The sequence below is a fragment of the Dromiciops gliroides genome, chromosome 4 (genome assembly GCF_019393635.1).
Source record: "Dromiciops gliroides isolate mDroGli1 chromosome 4, mDroGli1.pri, whole genome shotgun sequence".
Classification (NCBI taxonomy): Eukaryota; Metazoa; Chordata; class Mammalia; order Microbiotheria; family Microbiotheriidae; genus Dromiciops; species Dromiciops gliroides.
Genome location: NC_057864.1, coordinates 428,562,277 through 428,584,902, shown reverse-complemented (window position 1 = coordinate 428,584,902; position 22,626 = coordinate 428,562,277). Strand labels below are relative to the sequence as shown.

Below are 22,626 nucleotides of genomic sequence, written 5' to 3'. Positions count from 1 at the left end.
CCTTGAAAGAAGAGTAGGATTTTTAAATGGAGGAAATGAAAAGAGAATACATACTACACATGGGAGTAACCTTTGCAAGTGCACAGAGATAGCAAGATGAACTTGGACAATTCTACTTTGGTGGGAACTGAAAGCTTGTAATGAGGAATAATGAGAAATAAGTCTGGAAATCTAGGTCCAGGCCAAATTTTAAATGGATTTATTTAGATGCCAAGCTGAGGAATTTGTGTTTTATCCATTAGGCAATAGCAGTAGATAGTACTGGCCAAACTTGTCTATTATGAAGATTATTTTGGTAGCTATGTTAAACATGAATGACAGAAGGAATGATCCAGATATGGGTGGGGTTGAGGAATGACAAATTCAGTGCTGGACATGTTAAGATTCAGTTGTGTATGGGACATAAAGGTAGATATCCAGCAGACTGTTGGAAACGAGAACCTGTGTAGCTTCACGGTTGGGATTATGGTACTATATGGGCAGAGGATTAAAATCACAAGTAAACCCAAAGACAAAAGGGGACAGTAGGTAAAGGACTCTGTGTCACATTAGCAATAATGGCTTGGAGGTGATAAATGGGTATAAAAGATATAAAGGATTGTGTAAGCCATGCAAAATATTAGAAAGCTTATTTAGTGAGAATAAGAAAGAGTAGATAGACTAAGTGGTATACAGGTATACTTGAGGATTAAATAGAATAATATTTGTAAAGTACTTAACAGTACCTAGCACATAGTAGGCACTTAATAAATGTTTATTCTCTTCCCCTCCCCCTCCCACCTAAGGTATTAAAAGTTATTTTGGTGGGGGCAGCTAGGTGGCACAGTGGATAGAGCACCGGCCCTGGATTCAGGAGGACCTGAGTTCAAATCCAGCCTCAGACACTTAACACTTACTAGCTGTGTGACCTTGGGCAAGTCACTTAACCTTCATTGCCCTGTAAAACAAAAAAGTTATGTTGGCTAAATCCATTTTGGAGCATTTATAGAAAGACACAATTAATATCATAAATGATTTTTTTTTTTTTGCGGTAAATGGGGGTTAAGTGACTTGCCCAGGGTTACACAGATAGTAAGTGTCAAGTGTCTGAGGCCAGATTTGAACTCAGGTACTCCTGAATCCAAGGGCGGTGCTCTATCCACTGTGCCACCAAGCTTCCCCGATTTTTCTTTTAAAGTAGGGGTTTCAGTCCACACAAGCAGACTGAGTACCCTCCCAGATGAAACTCTAATTCCATTAAAGCATTGGTGTCTTCTGCCTACATGCTGAATATGTTTTCTATGCTTGGTGACTATAGGCTATTGTTGTTGTGCCAAACAGATTCTTGCAATAAGTATCACAAGTCCCATCAGCCACTCAGTTGACTTTACCTATAAATTCAGTATTACCACATGTAATAGTAGGAGGAAAGTATTTAAAGTATAGCTTAAGTAATAGATTTTGTGGGAATTTTCCAGTTTCTACTAAATATATATATATATATATATATATATATATATATATATATATATATTATAACTGGTGAGTAGACATCTGGCATAGCTCTTCATGATGAAAAGACTGGCAGCATTCCACTTCCTTCAATTGGCATAACTAGGTAAAGGAAAGTGGACAATTTCTATGGATCCTGAAGAGCACATTTTCACATATTGGCTACAGTATCAATATTTAAAATATCATATGTAGGTTTGATATGCAAGTATTTTATATTAAGGTTAATATATTAGGAATGCATCAACATATTTATTTCCTTAATGTATGTTTCCCTTATTGACCTTACATATATGTACGTATGCAGGAATATATATATATATATATATATATATATATATATATATATATATATATATAACAAGTTTGGTTTGTGGCCCTGGTCAAAAACTCTTTTTCTAGTCCACATTTTTTAAAATTTTACAGATGAAGAAACTGAGGCAGAAAGTAGTTAAGTTGCTTGTCTAAATCACATAGTTGGTTCAGTCTTTTTTTTTTTTTTTTTAGTGAGGCAATTAGGGTTAAGTGATTTGCCCAGGGTCACACAGCTAGTTAACTATTAAGTGTCTGAGGTTGGATTTGAACTCAGGTACTCCTGACTCCAGGGCCGGTGCTCTATCCACTGCACCATTGTTAAGGGCTAAAATTCTAGCTAAACTGTCTAAAATATCTAATGAGTGGTCGCCAATAAATTATAAGCTTTAGCAAGAGTTAGACTTTTAAGCATTTATTAAGGAGAATAAGAATTTGGTAAAGAGAGAGAAAAAGGCCTAGATTCCTATCTATTAAAGGGAGAGCACATTTCTAGCTCCCTTCTCCGCCAGAGTCCAGAGGAAAGAGGCCCGAGACTCCGTGCCAGTCTCTTCCTTCCTCCTCCCACTAGTCCCCGTCACTTCCTGATACCAAAGACAAGACTCCTGGTCTTGCCCTCAAAGACCTTCGCTTCATGGGCAGAACTCTTCTACAGTTAGTATCCAGCAGGTGGCGTTATTCCAATCGTTACACCATCTAGCTGCCCCTGGTTCAGTCTTAACCAGCACTCATACGTCCTAACTCTCACTTTAGTATGCTAGCCCATCATGATTTCTCATTGAAGTCGTTTAACAAGGTCATATGTTTCCAAGCTTTGATATTTCAGGGGACTTTATTAACTTCATTGATAAAACAGTTCTGGTCCTGACATTCTAATGCTGTTTACTTGGCACAGTGGGTTAGATCCTGTCAACAGGAAGTGTCCTGAATTAAGTCTGCATAATTCAGATAAGAATTTGCACACTGTATTTGGCATATACTTAAAAACTAAGCTTTATAAAATAATATTAATAAATGCCTTTTTTAAATTGAATAGAGTTTGGTTAAAATTGAACCAGGTATCAGTAGAGTCAAATTGAGGGAGGATTATATTTCAGGAAGGAATGGACAAGCATGTTGAAAGTAGCAAAGTGGTCAAAGAGAAAGAGAACTTTAAGGAAGTGTCAGGGTCTGTTTTCTGTATCCTTTTAAATAGGGCAAATATCTGGATTTTTCTTTATCATCATACATCATATATGATACGAAATTTGGAGTGTGAGTAGGGAAGGAAGACAGGGAAAAGCTATTGAAACAAAACAATAGATAAAACAATAGATAAAATATAAAACAATTCTCAAATATTTTTTTGAAATTTCATATGAACTAAAAATTAAAATACCAAACCTTTTCTTAGAGCTGACAACTTGGAACAACTTCTCATTATTTCTTCTTCTCCTACACCCCTTATATCTATGAGAAATATTCATCAGCATCAGAGAATAAATAGCTACCTGAAATTTAGGAAACATAAATTTGGACACTATGGTTTACATACATTCTTGAAAACATTTATTCAATGAGTATGTTCCCTAGACAATTTGTGAATATATTTTGAGTTAGGAGTCCTCACTGTACCTGGGCAAATTGTTTTTCTAATGCCTTTATCTTCTGTGAATCTGCCATCTTTTTTAAGGTAGTCATTTTTTTCCTAGTCTGAATTTCTATAGGCTGTCAATTTCTTTATTGTCTTCAGATCTCCATGGCCTAGGTCCCTCTTTTCCCATTGTGGGTGCTGATTTCTGTGGGTACAAGAACCTAGAATCCTGACTTATAAGTTATCCATTAACTAGGGTCTGAATCCATTTTAGAGATAATGTCTGAATTAAAGCTTGGGTCTTAGGTTTTTCTATTAACCCCTTTTTGCCTCCTACATCAGGTTTAATTATTATCAACAAACTTTTTTTTTATTTTCCATTTACATGTAAGGGTAGTTTTCAACATTCATTTTCAAAAGATTTAGAGTTCCAAATTTTTCTCCCTCCCTCCCTCCCTTTCCTCCCCCCCTCCACAAGATCGCAATCAGGTTATATATGTACAATCCACAAGTGTTCTTTTTATCAGTTCTTTCTATAGCAGTGCATAGTATGCTTCCTCATTAGTTCCTTGGGATTGCCCTGGATCATTGTACTGCTGAGACTAGCTAAGTCATTCACAATTACTCATTGAACAATACTGCTGTCACTACGGACAATGTCCTCTCAGCTCTGCTCACTTCATACATCGATGTTCATTAGTCTTTCAAGGTTTTTCGGGAATCACCCTGTTTGTCATTTCCTGTAGCACAAATCCATTCCACTATATAACACAGCTATTTAACTATATAGCTATATAACATCATATAATACAGCTTTTTTCCATCATTCCTCAATTGATGGACATTCCCTTGATTCTCAATTCTTAGCCTCCACTAAGAGTTGCTATAAATATTTTTTGTACAATTTTCCCCCTTTTCTCTTTTTCATGATTACTATTGTTAACTGTTTTACTTCCATCCTATTCCCTTCCCCATGATATTTATTCTATTATTCATCTTCTTTCATCCTATCACTCTTCAAAAGGGATTTGCTTCTGTCTGTCCCCTCCCCCACTCTGCCCTTCCTTCTTTTGCCCCTCTCTCTTTATCCCCTTCCCCTCCTATTTTCCTTCAGGGTTATAGAGATTAGTCTACCCAATTGAGTGTGTCCATTATTCCCTCCTTGAGCCAATTCTAATGAGATTGAGGTCTTTGAGCCAATTTTAATGAGTATTAGGCTCATTTACTGCCCAGATTAAATAGATTACTCCACCCAGTTGGGTGTGTCTATTAGTCCCTCTTTGAGGTAGCTCTAAAGAGTTTAAGATCTTTGAGCCTTTTCTGATGACTGTAAAATTCATTTACTGCCCTGTTCCTCTCCCATCTCTTCCCCCACTCCATAAGCCTTTTCCTGTTACTTTCATGTAGGATTTCACTTCTGCCCTTCCCTCTCCCCCAATGAATTCCTTTCACCCCTCAATTTAACCCTAAAGATGTTATCATTTAGCTAAGCGACACAGTGGACAAATCATCACCCCTGGACACAGGGGGATCTCAGCCAAAACCTGGCCTCAGACACAAGACAATCACCCACTGTATGATCCCAGGTATGTCCCCTAGCTCCAATTTTTTTTTTTTTTTATGGTTCTCTAGGGTCTTGTATTTGAAAGTCAAATTTGCCATTTAGTTCAGGTCTTTTCATCACAAATATCTAAAAGTCTTCTTTTTCATTAAAGTCCCATTTTTTCCACTGAAAGATAACGCTGAGTTTTGCTGGGTGGTGATTCTTGGCTGTAATCCCATTTCCTTTGCCCTTTGGAATATCATATTCCATGCCCTCCAGTCTTTTAATGTAGAAGCTGCTAGATCTTGTGCTATCCTGACTGGGGCTCCACAGTACTTGAATTCTTTCTTTTTGGCAGCTTGCAATATTTTCTCCTTGACCTGAGAGCTCTGGAATTTGGCTATAATATTCCTAGGAGTTTTCTTTTTGGGATCTCTTTCTGGAGGTGATCGGTGGATTCTTTCAATTTCTACTTTAGCTTCTTCTTCTAGAATTTCAGGGCAATTTTCCCTGAGAATATCTTGGAAGATGGTATCTAAGCTCTTTCCTTGATCATGGTTTTCAGGTAGACCAATGATTTTCAAATTATCTCTCCTGGACAAGGTAGTCATTTTTGAAGAGAACTTAATCATACTTTAAAATTTTTCATCCCCCCCCCCCAAAATCTGGTCAATTATCCTTCAATTTCAAAAGGATGTTGGATTCCTCATGGCTCACAAAAAGCAAAACAAAATTTGAAGAGAAAAATTTGAGTAAATGAGTGTCTTAGTAGTGAAGTCAAAGGAGTGACTACATGATTGAGACACCAACTACCTTTTTTACCATCACTAAAGACTAAATGATATGGATCACCTGCACTGTATGTAATTAGGGCTTTATCTTATCCTGTCTTCCAACTCTGACAAAATTTCATTAGTTTGATGATTACAGATCATTAGCCTTGTATATTGATTCCTGAAAGGTTAGGTTAGTTTTAGACTCATTCCATAATTAACCCAAGGAATTTCTTATCCCTGTTTGCTACATAGATTGAGCATGACCTCCCCAGTTGACTAAAGTTTACCAACCAACTCCTAAAGACTTTAAGGATTTTGAGTGCCTTACAGACACATTTCATAGTTGTCTGATATCTTTGGGAATGCTACATTTGTTTGCCTTTTCATAACTGATACAATGTTCAGTTATGATATTACTGATGGATTATACTGTCTCTGTCAATATATTCAATACCAAATAACTCAAGTTACTCCTTCTTTTGAACCAGTTAAGTATCTTTTTTCTTAATAAAATCATCCTATAATACAATTTTTTAATTAGAGTCAAGATTTTTTCTGATTACTGTGATTTTACTCTTTATATTTCTTTTGAACACAAATCTCTAATTTTGTGATTTGTAATTAGTGTAACACAATGCTCTAACTTCATTTAATTTTCAGAAAAGTAAATATATATAATATATTTCCTATTTTAAAGCTTCATCTTAATTTCTTTGTATATCACTTTTATAAGTGAGTAATAATAAATCAATTCATTCACATGTTTATCTTGAATAAAATAATAGTAGTATATTAATCTTATTTTTTCTGAAAAAGAAAGTATAGTATAGTAGATGGAAAGTTGGGCTTGGAGGTAGGAAGACAAATTCAAGGCTTTCCTCTAATACTTTCTGACTGTAATGGTGGGCAAGTCAATTAATCAGTTTTAAGTTACAGATTAGGTATTGATCTGCATTAGTAGAATGACTTTCCTCATAAGCAGTTCCTTGAATGAAATCACAGTTCCAAGTTATTTCTTTTTCCTTAAAATTATTCATCTTGTATTTGCTTTATACACAAATTATAAATAGGCAAAAGCTATTTATACAATCACGGTGTTGCCTGAATTTAAATATACCATAGTATGAATCAGACATAAAAACTGAAAACAGTAAAAACCTGCTATAACTAATTAGTCTCTAATCCGGGTCCTAAACTTCTCTCCTAACTCAACCATACTTATTCTTTAATTATGATTAGATGCCCTAGTCTATTTGTTTATGAAAGCCTACCTGCTTTTAAAATAATTTTTGCTTTAATGAATATTAACTTCAAGGCATAAAATGTATATTTCCATTTAAAATGAATCTGCTTGGGCAGCTAGGTGGCACAGTGGATAGAGCACCGGCCCTGGATTCAGGAATACCTGAGTTCAAATCCGGCCTCAGACACTTGACACTTACTAGCTGTGTGACCCTGGGCAAGTCACTTAACCCCCATTGCCCAGTCCCCCTCCCCCCAAAAAAGAGTAAAATGAATCTGCTTTTGCTTCTCTACAGGGTGATATCCAGCAGCTATTAATTATAGCTGACCCTAAAGCAGCTTATGACTACTGTGAGCATTACAGCCCAGACTGTGATTCCCCCAGCCCCAATACTGCTCAGGCTCAGGAACCACATATTGAGGAGGTGAGTATAGCCATATTTAGCACGCACATTCCTTGTTGAACCATATTTTTATGTATTTCATAGAATTATTTATTTTGTTCACAACATGTTTGAAACCGAATCATTAACTTAGGCTTTTTTCCATATTGTAGCCTTCTACTCTATTTTAGGAGGTGACACCTTGGTGCTGCAAAAAGAAGAGGATTTTTTTTTATACTTTCTGTTGTTAAAATATTTTTTCCCTTTCAGAATATTTTAAAAACAGGTTTCCTATTTTCTTGGATTCTATATGACTACCTGTCCATTTTATACATACATTTTAGCTTTTAGTGGAAATATATTTGAAATATATAAAGAATCAGGCTTCTGATCTCTATTAAATCAGCTGTACATATTTTCTGTAAATTGTTATAATTTTCAGTATTTCTCATTTCTTTGGTTGTTTATATGGTTGAAAACATTTTGAGCCCAGCATGGTGGTACACAGCTATAATCACCTGCACTGTGAAGGCTGAGTCCAGTGGATAACTGGAGCTCAGGAATTCTGAGCAACAGTATGGATAAACCTGATTAAGTCAGCTCTCTCAGCCTTGCACCAAAATGGTGAGGCCCTGAGAGGTGTGTGTGGTGGGGAGAAAAAACAGTCTGGCTAATAAAGGGTAAAATGGCTCAGGTCAGAAAGAGAGGAAGTCAAAGCTTTCCATACCAAGTAGCAGTGGAATTGAGTCATGATTAGATGCTGTACTTCTAGCCTAGGTAAGCTAGTGAAACCCAATCTCAAAAAAAAAAAAAAAAAGGGCATTTTGAGATACCAAATTATATTAAACTTTAAAAAATGAGGGATGAGTATTATGATTATGAAGGATTTTTTTTTTGCTTTATAAATTAACAAACTATATAGCAACATTGAGGAATATTGGTTTGCTGTTATATTTGGAGATGACTTAGCCTATCTTACTCATGCTATCTAGGTACTGTCTACTTTATTACTATTTAGGAAGTCAGAAGAAAATTTGAATTTCCAGTAGGATCAGCGTTAACATTTTTCTGCAAAATTTGGCTCAAGAAATTAAAATAATAATACGTAATTGCCATAGCAAAAAGCACATACTTAGTTTCCTTCCTCTTCATTTGAAATTCTAGAAGAAACTTGATCTTTCTGGCATATTTCCAAGAAGAAAAATGTAAACAATTGAGAATTTATTAATTGTGTTAGGAACAAATGTCTTTTTTTCCAAGCTGTATATGTGCATAGTAAAAAAAGAAATACTTCATCCATTGATCCATCCATTTATAATGAGTCTCAAAATAGCATTTCTATATGTGAAATGATACCTGTCAAGTTGATCTATGATATGGCAGAAATATAAATGCAGTTGTCTATTGACTCATAGTTTTCATGAATAAAAGATCAAAATGGGAAAATATGGCATACTTATAGAAAGCTGGCCTTTAAATCAGGTGAATACTTCCAATCAGTATTTCCACTGTGACCTTGGACAAGTCACTTAATATCTCAAAATCCCAGACAACTCTTTAAGAAGAGCTTACGTAAATTTCTACTAAAATAAGAGACAGATGGACAGACACAGAGACAGAGTGAGAAAGACAGAGTCAGACAGAGACAGTCAGAGAGAAACACATACAGAGAGACAGAGACAGAGACAGACAGAGAGACAGAGAGAGCCAAAAAAAAAAGATGTATTCTTGAAAGAAGATGGCATAGATTTGCGTATCAAGATGTAATAGTTTCTTAGAAATGGACAAGAGTATTTTTCCTTCTAACTAACTAACTATATCTCTCTATCTCTACCTCTATCATCTCTATCTTTGACTGGTTTCAGCTGAATTTTTCTAATAAAATATATGTAGATTTAGATCAGGCATATAAAATTAATTTACCCCAAAGAATCTTCCTTTTAACATGAGAATTGAACCTAATTTAAGAAAATAGCCCTATAAGGAGATTTTTTTGGACATCAGAATTATGCTCTAGATAGGGCATTTTTTTGTGTGTACTAATATTTGCTTGGATGTAATGCTAGAGTGTGTTATTAAAACTCTAAAACGGATTCTTGACCCAACATTTTATAGAAACTGGCAAGGTGTCAGAGAAAGAAGAAATACTTGAAAATGGCCTTGTTCTTTCCCAACATTTGTTATACAGGGTAATTTTTATACTGAACTTTAACTCATTTCATTCCCCAAGGACACCATATTCCACCACCCCCTTCTTATAATTTGTCTTAGCTTTTTCTTGGAATATTAAGGATACAAGCAAAGGGGAAATTAGTGTAAGTAGACCTGTAGGAATATAGATTTTAGTTTAGCATTCAATATTTCAGTGCATTGTATAATCCCAGTAGTTATGTCATGCATATATTCTGAAGTGTATAGTATCTAAGTGTTCATAATGGTGACTAATGAAGTAATTTCTGTTCCATCTATGTCTATTTATCTATCTACCTCTGTGTGTGTGTATGTGTATATGTACGTATACAAATTTACACACATATATACAGATATGTGTATATGCAGATTTATGTATATATATACATAAACATATAAGGGTGATCTCTTTTGATAAGGTAAGATAAAATAAGGTGAAAAACAAATAAATTACAGAAATTGGAAGGAAGGAAATTATTTTTATAGTAGACAAAGCAATGATTTTTGAGATATTTTTCAGATCCTCCTGAATCCAGGGCCGGTGATTTATATGAAACCCTATTTGATCTTCACAAGAAGCTTGTAAATAAGTTGCTATTGTTACCCCAATTTTATATATGTGAAATGTGAAGGTGAAAGATGAGATTAAGTGATTTGTTGAGGATCACACAGTTATTATTTGTCTGAGGCAGAACTCAAACTCATGACTTTCTAACTCCAATACAATACTCTGTCTACTTTGATAGTTTTCCTTTCCTGGGGAATTTAGGTGATGCAGTGGATAAAGCATCGGCCCTATATTCAGGAGGACCTGAGCTCAAAACTGACCTCAGACACTTGACATTAACTGTATGACCCTGGGCAAGTCACTTCACCCTCATTGTTCCCCCCCCAAGGAAGAAGAATAATATAGTTTCCCTTTCCTTCTTTCTTATGTAAATGAAAAAATAATTTTATTTAAATACTCTTGGCCTGACACATGTGTATTTGAGAAAATAATAATTGAACTTTTCTTTTTGGAAACTCTATGAAAACCAGATAAAACAACAAAGAAATATTATTTATTAAAATGAATTAGTACAATGAAAAGGGACTTTAAAATAGTCAAAGAATCTTAGGTTTAATTTGTTCTGTCTTACAATAATAACTAGATAGATGATTTCATATCAGAATTGTTCTATGGAATTTCAAAACGTGATAAATCAAAATATTCCCCAGTATTAATACCTTTATACTTATGCATGTTATTTTATCACATGTTAGCATTTTAATATTTGGTTTACAAATGATTTCATCCTTCCAAAAGCAGAGAATTAAACAGAGGTTGTTTCGTATCTATTTGCATATATGTGAATATTATAAAATCAAAGTGTACAATATCAATTATATATGAATATTTAAATTTATGTAACTTAATTTTAATTCATAAATGTGTGGATTTGAAAGTCATCACTATCTTTAATAAGAATGCTTATTTTAAGCTTTAAAGTTATTAATACAATAAGCAGTATGTTTTTAATTTTCATATATTTTTTATTTGGTATCCTCTAAATCCCTCCCTCCTATTTTCTAGTCCCAGACACTGAAGATATGAAGACAAAATTGGATCAAAAATTTCCTAACTTTTTATTATAATTTTATCAGCAGCATACTCAGCACAAATTGAACAAATTATTTACTATTAATAATAACCCTAAAGAAGCTAGGTTTTAATTTTTAATTTAGAAATAATTTAATAGGTTAACTATTTTTAAATTGATTGATATTGAAGTGTGTGATGGTTCTGGATGTTTCCTACATGGAGCTTAAACAAAACAGGAAATGAGGTAATCTCTTAGAAATATGTATTATTGGAAGAAGTTAATCTTTTTTTCCCTCTGCTTCCTTTCACTTTAGAGAATATCATTATTTGTAACTCACCTGTTTATCACTTTTAACAAGATTCCATAACACAAACTAATCAAATAAACACATTTGAATCATTGAATTACAGAATTTTAGATTTGGAAATATCTCAAAAAGAATCATCTTATCCTTACCCCATCATTTTACTGGTAAGGAAACTGAACCCCAGAGAGGAGAGTGGCCTTGCCAAAAGTCATAACTAGGTAGTGGCAAGTGCTATAATTCATTCTCAAGTCTATTATTTTGAAAGACAGTGTTTCTTCTCAAGGTTATATTAAGCTAGCAACAGAAGAAGCCTCTCTTTATTACATTTTATAAATATATATGAATATATAAGTACATATTTATATAGAATATAAATATAATACATTTAATATGGGTTATATGTTTAATAAGTATTTTAAAATGTTTATTCATTGATTGATCTTTATTTACATTCAACATATCTTTATCTGACTAATAAGCTTACTAAAACACCATTTCCTCTTTTGCATAATGATTTAAAGAGAAAGCAAGGGGCACTTAGGTCAAATTAATTTGCTCACGGGTATGAATTAAGAAGTATTCTATTTAAGCCAGAACCATCTAAGATCCCTTCCAGTTTAGCAAAATGGAGATAAGGAGAGGAGAGGCATTAACAAACACCTTTGTCTAAATGGTGAGCTAGAAGAGAGAAACCCCACAGTACCTCAGCACCTTGAAATGTGTCCATACTTTCCAACTTCCTTTGAAGTTGCTTCCTAAGAGCATTATTGCCTGCTCACCACAGGAAATTTCCTGTGAAATCAAATTTGGATTCAGTGGAGAGACCACTGGCAAACATAGATTCTCTCTTATGTGGGGAAAGGTAAAATTGGATGATCTGTAACTTTTGCATGAATTTGCAGTTTCACTTTTCAAACCTGTATATTTTCCTTCTTGTTTGGCAAATTTTTACATGCCTCAAGCCTCTTATTTCAATTTCATTTCAGGAGCTATTAAAAACACATGACTTTTAAAATGGAAGCTTTTGTTTTAAAAATAATTTGCTTGGTTTAATAACTTATTAACATTTTGCACACTAAATTTCCTTGCATTATATAATAATTTTGTGTCAAATATAAGCACTGTATGCAATTATTTGAGATATTTTCTTTTAAGAAAAATGACAAACTATTACTACAATAGTTGAATTTAAGGAAAAAAAATAATTTTGAAAGTGTTTTGTTAATGTAATATAGTAACAATTTGACTAATTTTAGGTCGATATAAATTGAAATGGAGCTTCTGTAAGAATAACTTCAATTATTTTATTATTAATAAAACATTTTCTATAAAGAGTTATGCATTGAATTGAATTTATTCAAGCTAGAATTCTGATGGTCATGGAAAAATGTCATCTATACACATATGTATGTATATATATGAGATTTCTTTCCTTATAGATCCAGTTAGATTCCAGGCTAAGCTATCTAGTATGGCTACTTCAGAGAAGTCAACCATATTGTTAGTTTAGGAGTATTTTCAATTTTAAATCTGGGCAAAGTTTACAGAAGTAGAAACTCAATGTCCTCTTAATCTTATGAAATATTTTAGGCAGATTTATTTACTTATAGAGGTAAGGAAGCAATATTCAACCTTCATTAAATGGATAGAAATCATGAATTCATGACTTTATGATTAGTATATATATATATATATATATAATTTTTTTACATAGAAGATTCTCAACCTTTTTGTGAGCCAGCCCCTAGGCAGTCTTACAAAACCTATTAACCCATTCTCAGAACAATATTTTTAAAGCATAAAATAAATTATATAGCCTTACAAAGGAAACCAATAATTTGAAACAGTTATCAAATATTTTTCTTAAGGTTCATGAACTCTAACTTAAAAAATTCCTGCTTTAAATAGATTTGTGAACTCTTTCACTAGCTCTTAAATATAATAATAGATATCACAGAATCAAGGACTTTGAGAGTTGGAAGGCTCCTCAGTTACCCTTTAGACAAACTATACAGCAAAAGAATCCTATTATAAACTAACTAATACATGGACTTCCAAGGATGGGGGTCCCACCATGTTTTAAGTTCATCACATTCCACTTTTGGACAGTTGTTAGTTATTACTGTCTTTCTTGACATTAGGGCAAAATAAGCATCTTTCGCAACTTTAATCAATTGCCCCTGATTCTGACTTTGGGGCCAAATCAAGTGATATTTTTTCTCCCTATCTTTGTTGGTCTCCTCTGGGCTCTCTATCAATGTAATTCCGAAGCCTTGGGTGCTGAGAATTGAGTACAGTTCTGGAGATGAGGTCCTCATAAGTACAGAGAACAGTAGTACTATCCCTCTTTTTCGGAATCTATGCTCCTCTTCATGTTCTCTAAGATAATATCACTTAATTTGGGTTGCCAAATCAGATTTCCAGATAATATTAGGTTATATTCAACTAAAAATCACCAATTTTCCCAAAACAATGGCTATATATATATATATACACACATACACATATTATACGTATATACGTATATGTATATATATGTTGTGGGTGTATAAAGACCTCTCCCATATTATACTTTTGAAGTTGATTTTGTACCCTAAGTACAAAATTTATCCCTGTTGAATTTCATCTTAAGAGATCTAGCCCAATATGCTTGCTTGATCCAAAAGCATCCTTTTGGATGCTGGCTATCTATCTGTATCATCAGTATATCCGTAATCCCTCCCAGCTTCAAAGATCTCAAACTAGAAAAATACATCCCTCTAGTCCAAACCCCTTATATTGCATATGAAGAATATGTGGCCCAGAGAGGTTGAATAGCTACCTAAGTTCACAGGACATTGGAACCCAGATCATCTGAAATCATTACAGGGCTTTTCATTGTATCATACTTAGATGCTCAAGGGTTATAATGGCATCTTTCTATTAAGCCCATCTTAAAAATAAATTATTTCACTCTTCATAATATGTCATGAGTTATAATCATGTCAGGGTGCCATAGTTAATTGTCACTTAATGAAGATTTGGAAGATGGGTTATTTTTGTCAGTAAACTTTTGCCTTGGAATTATTTAGTTAATGAAATTGGCTCATTTTTGGAAAACATTCTTACCATATTTCATTCAGGGATGGTGTTTGTGGAAAAGAAATGATGTGTACCTATTAAAAATACTGTCACATACTTACTTACGAACATTTTCCAATATGCAGTCATCTGAAATAACATGATGATGATGCCCAAGGAAATATCTTCAAATCAAATTAATTGCCACATCTTTAAATTTTCTTGAATATCCTAACTCTATTTTTCAGGTCTCTTCTATCCATAAACTTGCTTTTTCAATTATTATGTATTTTATTATGAATAAGAAAAATACAATAGTACTACTTTTTGCAAAGGATAGCAATAGTGCTTTGCTCCTTAACCTTTACTATGAGTACAAGTTAAGGAGATTCTTTCCACCACTGCTACCATCATATCTTGCTGTTAACATTAGTTGCCTGATATTTTTCCCTCTGCAATGTAGTATGCACCTGAAGATATTAATCGAACCTATGACTATGAGTATGGGGAAGCAGAGTATAAAAGAGGCTGAAAGGTAACAGAGGGGACCCACACTAATTGAGGAAACCATAGCACAAACTGATGGTAACAATGAAAAAGCCCATTTTTATGTGGTGTACCTCTTGTTTTGTCTTCATGGGGTTTGTTGTGTTTATTTTGTTCACAAACTCATCATATTCCTTCTATTCAACCTTTTCCCCCCCTGAACATCAGTTGCTTTCTTTCATTTGACAGGAGACTTGAAGACTGGCTGCTCATTTTTACTTTGCTTTAGCCTTCCTTTCATTCATACTCTCTCTTTCCCTTTTCATTTTATTTATGTTGTCCATTGCATTTTTCACCACATTTTGCAGAAAAAGAAATCCAATTCCCAAAAGAAGAAGAGGACAGTGGCCAGTAACTCAAAGGGAAAATCCAAAAAGGTCATGCCCCCCAAATCTGAAAAAAAATGCATCCAAGAAGAAGAAAGTTACCAGGCTGCAGCCAGAGGCAGACTAGGGGTAAAGGTAGCAATGAAAGACAAATCAAGATCTCTCCAAAATCAAGACCGAAGATCTCTGATAATGAGTCATAGTCCCTAACCCAACTAGATTAATAAGTCTCATGGCTAATACCATAACCCAATTAAGTAATGATTCCTTTAAAGTTTTTGGATTATCTAATATTCTTAATAATAGTTTTCTTTTTCACCTTTATCATTAGGCAAATGTTGTTGATGACTTTCAAGAATACAACTATGGAACATCTGAAAGCTACCAGACTGAAAATCCTAGGCGGGTATCTGGACCAAATGAGGTAATAAATATTAGAAGAGCTTATTTGTTTTTATAATATGAGATATCATATGATATGTAACATACCTCACTCTGGAAGAAATCTATGATCTCTGAAAAATCTTATCTTTTCCTGCTTTTTGCTAAGGTAAGAAAAATGCTTACAATCATTCTGTATTTCTTCATAACAATTTATTTTCAAAAATCAGCCAATTCAGATTTTTTTTGTATCTTACAAAATTCCAATACAATGACACTGAATTGTCAGGTTTCCTTTCCCTTATGTATATTGAAGTGAAATGGCCAACATTTCTAAGACAATGTTACAAATGATAGATGTTTCAATATTCTAAGTTTGGGGGAAAATAAAAGAAAGCAATACAGTTGAAATAAAAAATCATCTAGTGATGAAGTTCGTTATTCCATCTGTTGAAAGATCAAGGACAATATACTGGCTGACTTTTGATGGATGTGTAGTCAGACATACTAAAGCTGATTTTTAAAAGCTAAAAATTCTTAATCAACTGTTTGGGGGCTAATAATGACTAATTATAAATGTCTTTCAGATAGTTTCTTCATTTAAAAAATCTTAGGAGATGTACAAAAACAAATTTGCTACAAGCTAAATCACATCATATTTACCATAATCCTTAAAACCAGAGGCTGAAGATAACTGCCATTGTTCAAATATAAAAATAGTTTAAGAATTACCAATCCAAATTTGGTCATAAGATGGATGTAAACCAAAAAGTTTAAGAATTTCTCTTATTCTTCACAGTGGGAATGAAACAGGAAAGTCTTAACCTAGAAACATTTTATTTAGCACCCCAAAATTTTAAGGTCAAAAGCATCTGAGTGTTTATCTAGTTCCTTATTCTTACTTTATTGGTAAAGAGATATAGATCTAGAGAATATAAATTACTTCCTTAGTTCTTATAGCCTGAAAGTTGTAGAAATTGTATTAGTATCCAGACTTTTCCACTCCCAGCCAATGGTCTTTTAGCCACATTCTTATCTCATTATTCCAGGCTGATTTTTCCCCCCTTCTCTTCTTCTTCTTCCTTCTCTTTGGTCTTTATATTACTTTCCCTTCCTTCCTTCTTCTTATGTTTTTACTGATTCATTTAATTTTATTTCTTACTATTAGAGAATCCTTGTTCTGACTAAGTCTAGGTTAATTCTTTTTAAAAAGCTCTAGTTAGGTAGATAATATTCAGAGTTTTATGACATTTGGCTTTTTATATGATCTATAGCAAAGGAGCATTATAGATTCCTAAGCTTCAATTTCAGAAGCTACATAAAAGAAGCACTTACTTTTAACTGTACACTTTGGAAAATTGACAAATATGTATGCAGTTAATTACTTCAATGCTTAAAGTGCCCATAAATTCTATACATACACACATAACACAAATACATATGCAGAGAGAGAGAGAGAACGCAGATTATGACTCTTTACACCTTAGTAGAATTAGTTGGTAAGCCAGAAAATTCGTCACTCAATGGCCAACCTTTTGTTGAAGAACCTTTTGGGGGTGGTACTTAGATGATAGACTTGCTGGGATTTTTTGCCTAGTTTGTTTTTTTATAATTTCAAAACATTAGTTTTTAAAAATTTAACAAGAATCATAAGCAAATACCATGCGTCAGGCTCTGGTGCTAGGTGTTAATATTGATGAAAATCATATGTTCATTTCCCACTCTCTCAAAAACAATTAAGATGAAAACCTTGACTGGAAAATTTATATAACACGTCAAAAATATAATTGGGAGATGCTGTTGTTAATGTAATAGCTCCATATAGATTCTTCCTTATCTTATTTAACACTAAAATATATCTATGAAATGGTAATATTAAATATAATTTCTAATTTTTGAACATGTTATTGAGAGCTAGAAACCTATAGACATATCTAAGATAAATGCCTTCCCAGGAGTCACAGAATTATCTATTATATAGCCATGAAAGTTCTAATGTGAAGCATAATACCCACTCAATACAATCAATCAAACAGTTGTCACAACAGCTTCCTATTTCTCTGAATAAAGGTTTCTTTTTTTAAAATTGTATGGTGAAATTATAACTTTGTAACTTGTTTCTGTACATCTCAGATAAGATACTATGAAAAGAATTATTTCTTTTAAATCACTGCTTTGTATTTCACTATTCCTGAATATGCAACTAGAAGATGCAAGGGTATATAAAGATATAAAAATGTCAACTTATTTTTCCATGAATTTGCAGAATCTATTTAGAATTCACATGCTTTTAATCAGCTCAAATAAAAACCTCATTGGGGACCTGTATTACTCAACTTACTATGTGTTCTGCAAAATCATTACAAATAAATTACTATGTGTTCTGCAAATCAGGTACAAATTTTTATACAAATATATAAAATATTATACATTCAAAATATATAATATTTTATTATATTTATTAGAGTTGAAATGTTTATCCTTGCATTAGATGTTGTTCACAATAGTAGAAAATACTACAGTTACACTCCTTAAAAGTGTTCTCTCTGAATTTTTAATGAAGTATTGTATAGTGTTTTCATGTTAATTTTCAATTTTACTTGTTTGAAATTTGACCTTGAACAGATGAAACTGAACTGACTAACCATGGCAGTTTACAATTGAACTGGCAAATACACATGATTGACTTCATGTGAGCTATTGCAAAGATCCCTAGGAAAGTAAACAACTTGAAAGCAGTATTTCTTTCACTATTGAAATACCTTTCAATTTTTCCTTGTAAAGGGCTAAGCTTTTTAAGCCTTCAGGTAAAAAAAAAAAAAAACAACAAAAAACATACTAGAATATTACTGACCTAGCTTCTTATGACATACTGCCATCTGGTATACAACAAATGCTTTCATTGCTTTACTAACACTAACCCTCATGTTCTCCAATCCTTTACTACTTGAATAAAATTAGCAAGATCCAGTTGAAGAAGTGGTTTACTGAAGAAATACATAATGGAGAGGATTATGATTCCCAGAGAAAAAGGTCGAGGATAACCAGTATGAAAGCAAAGGAGTAGACGGCAGGGATTCTGATCCTCTGGTAGATGGAGATTTAGGAGAATATGATTTTTATGAATATAAGAATATGAAGATAAACCCACCAATCCCACTAATGAAGAATTTGGTCCAGGTGTACCAGCTGAAACTGATATCACAGAAACAAGCGTAAGTTGGTATCAGGCCGATTATGACTGTTATTTGTTTGTGTTTTGCTTTTAAGTCTTTTCACGTTGGCCTTATTGTTCTTTTCAGCCTTCAGATATAAACTCTTTTTGTTTCCCAAGAGGATTAATGAGTACAAACCCCAAGCAAAACACTGTATGTTTTTCTGCACAAGTATAATTACAATCAAACCTCCTTTCGTTGTGAAAAGTTCCTTTAAATAATTAAAACAGTTAAAAGTTATTAGAAGTTAAAAGTCAGCTACATAATCTTAATTAGAAATGTTACCAATGTGTCTTCACATTTCTTAAGTTAAAATTATGTCATTTTACCAAATATTAACTCTGTTTCTATATCTTTTTACTTAATACTTATTTAAATATGTCCATGAAATTCAAAGTTATGATTCACAAGGCTCCTGCAGTATATTCCGATGGATACAATAATTCAATATCATTTCTGCATTTGATAAAAATTCTGCTCAGTGCTCTATTTATTTTTGTCTAACTAAGCTGGTGATATTCTCTTTTTTGTGATATTCTCTTAAAATGACACATAATGCCTTTCTTTAAAATGTGAAGCCAATGCAATTTTAATGGCAAACATATAATATAATCAAACACATTTACCTTTATTTTAATTTTTTTGGACAATACATGGACATGGTGCCTATGGGGAAAAGGGGACGAAAGGAGAACCAGCTGTAGTTGAACCCGTGAGTATTCATGAGGACAGCTTTAAAGTTTAATGTGATTATGTCCTTTAGGTGATGATTATGTAACCTATAATTTGAAGTTCTACTTACTGGATTATATTAAGATAGCATTGTACAAAGTTTATCATTTATAACATTGCCAAGTGCTAAATAGATCACGGTGATACAGAAACTCTACATAGCAACAATTAAAAGCAAAATCTAAATTTATATAGCTGCTAACAGATTTTGTGATTCAACTAGCTTTTCCTTGTGATTATATAGTTATGCAGTATGGCTCTATAGCTTTATGGTTATATGCCATGACCACAGAATCTCCTCCAGCTTCGAACTTCCTGAACTTTTTCATTTGATCCATGCTACACTAAAGACATGAACATAATGTTATACCTCCAGAACCAAAGGGCTGGATGCTTCCTTGTCTTTGTAAAAAAGAATGCTCATCTAAAAAATCCCTCTGGCATGAACACAGTTTCTGGGGAGCTTAAAGCAGTTGTGTCCAGACAGGTTATGCAGCTGGAGGAAGCTCACCGCTTATGCCATCATATCTGAGATGGAGATGAGGGGAGGCAGTTGTAAAAATTTTATAATTACCCTTATTTTTATAGCTCATGGATCTTAGATCCAGACTGGAAGGGATCTTAGAAGTAATCTGGCCCAAACCCCCTTATTCTACACACAGTAAACTGAGACCCAGGCAGTTAAGTGATTTGTCAAAGTTTACACAGGAAGTAGATATCATAGGTGAGACCTGAATCAAGGTCCTCAGACTGCAGAGCCAGGTAGTCATCTGCTGTACCATGAGGCTCAGGGAGATTAATTGACTTATCCCAATTCATGTGTTCATCAAACAGCAGAGCTAAGTCTTGAATCCATATCTCTTGATTATTGATCAAGTGACCTTTTTATAACACCATCTAGAAAATATTTAAATCACAAACGAGTGTGTTGTAGTGAATAGTAGCCAAAGCCAAAGTCTACACAAAGTTATGTACTGTTATCAAATCCGATCTTGCTATGTAACCCTAGCAGAGGGGGAGGGGGAGGAAGATTTATATATATATATATATAATTATATTATATAGAGAGAGAGAGAGAGAGAGAAGAGAGAGAGAACAGAGAGAGAGACAGAGAGAGACAGAGAGACAGAGAGACAGAGAGAGAGAGAGACAGAGAGAGACAGAGAGAGACAGAGACAGAGACAGAGAGAGACAGAGAGACAGAGACAGAGAGAGACAGAGAGAGACACACACAGAAGAACAGAGAGACAAAGAGAGACAGACATGCAGAGAGACAGAGAGAGACACAGGGGAAGAGATTAGAGTGAGAAAGAAAAGTTTTTAGAATTTGTAAGTATTTAATAATTGAGAACCAGAGGGGTAAAATAATTCATCCAAATAAGTTAGTGGCAAAATCAAGAGTGGAACCCAGGGTCCTAGTAGCTAGCATGCTACTCAAAATCACAATGCATGTTTAGGGATATCAGGATTGCATGGCTCTCTCTTGAGAGTCCATCAGGTAACAAAGTGTACCCTCCTGGAATTAATCTCCCCTCTTTGGGTGACACCCATCAGATTCAACAATGCAAGTGGTAAGCTGCTTCTCAGAAATTGACAAGCCACATAAACAGATGGAAAATCCCTGCTTTAACTTGTATGGAATCTTCATTCATAACAAAGGGACTTTGATGAGCATTCTCCTGTTCTCAAACTTAGGGAAATCAATCCCTTTGGTTCTGAGGGTAGAATAGTATGTCTTTGACCACACTGTGGTGTATGTGGAAACCAGGAAATTGTAGAAAGCTTCAAGTTGCATATGATCCTATGTTCATGGTATGGTACTACAGTGATGGGATGGTAAAAACAATGTCCGTTGCTGATTATATGTGGCATGGGCATAAAGAAAGGTGGAGGGGTGGGCCAAAGACTTCCCACAAACTATTGAAGGTTTTAGAGTGAATTATCCCTTAGAATTAAAAAAGGATCCCAATTAAAAGCATATAACTACTTACTAAATAGTATAATTTCATTTCCAACTAAATACAGATTTGAAAAACAATCTTTTTATCTTAGCTTTTCCTTTATTTAATCATTTCAAGAGGTAGATATTTTGAGGTCAATATTTCATCTGAAATTATTTTTTAGGAAATCATTTAAGTTAGATTATATCTAGACTACTTAAACTACATACAATTTACAATGTCTTCTTGTAATTGAAATCTTTTCCACTGAGAGAGTCAAGCATATTTTAATAAGTTTTGATACCTTTATAAGAGTCAGTGTTTCTATCTCTACTGTCTAAAGATGATACTGTTTTCTTACTTTATTACCATTATATCTTTGTTCCTCATAGATGCAGACTCAGGTTTGGAAGTATTATTCTCACTTTATGTCATATCATTGAAAAATATATAACTCTGTCTCCCAAGATTGTGTAAGGTCACAATAACTAAATAAATTTTATATTCCTTGTTATTATGGGAATTAAACTCCTTAAATCAATGTGTCCATTTCTTCTGATTATTTGAAGTCTTACATTTAATTCAGAGATCAGCTTAAGTTCAATGTCCTTGACCACTGCTGTCCACAGATATTTCCCAACTTCAGCATTCTCATATTATTTATTGTTGAAAGTCATTCATTTCCTACATGTCCTTGTATTAGTAATTATATTTAAAATGTAATTGGAATGCACATATATTTCCTAGCTCCCTTGACTCTACTCTAGGAAGGTAAAGACTATTTTTTACAAATGTGCCAACTAGTGTCTTGCTCATAGTAGGGCACTAAAGAGTTTGCTGATGGGACTAATATATGATTTTATGTAGAAAGAAGATTGTAAAAATCCTATAATGTAGTATCAATCATTCCAATTAAATTATGATCATTATCTAGTTCCAACCTCATTTTCTAGACAGATTTTTCATTATTCCTTTAATAAAGTCTTTTTTTTCTAGACAGACTGCACTTTTTCTGGAATGAAGTAT

General features: G+C 33.5%; 1 protein-coding gene across 1 annotated transcript in view; it reads left to right on the top strand.

Moving 5' to 3' along the window:
- COL11A1 (collagen type XI alpha 1 chain) overlaps positions 1-22,626 on the top strand; it is a 290,689-nt gene that overhangs the window by 82,238 nt on the left and 185,825 nt on the right. Inside the window, 9 exon segments of the mRNA XM_044002791.1 lie at positions 7,234-7,362; positions 14,924-15,004; positions 15,006-15,042; positions 15,662-15,756; positions 18,675-18,695; positions 18,697-18,745; positions 18,748-18,840; positions 18,843-18,932; positions 19,582-19,640. Of these exon segments, the coding sequence (XP_043858726.1) occupies positions 7,234-7,362; positions 14,924-15,004; positions 15,006-15,042; positions 15,662-15,756; positions 18,675-18,695; positions 18,697-18,745; positions 18,748-18,840; positions 18,843-18,932; positions 19,582-19,640 (654 nt within the window).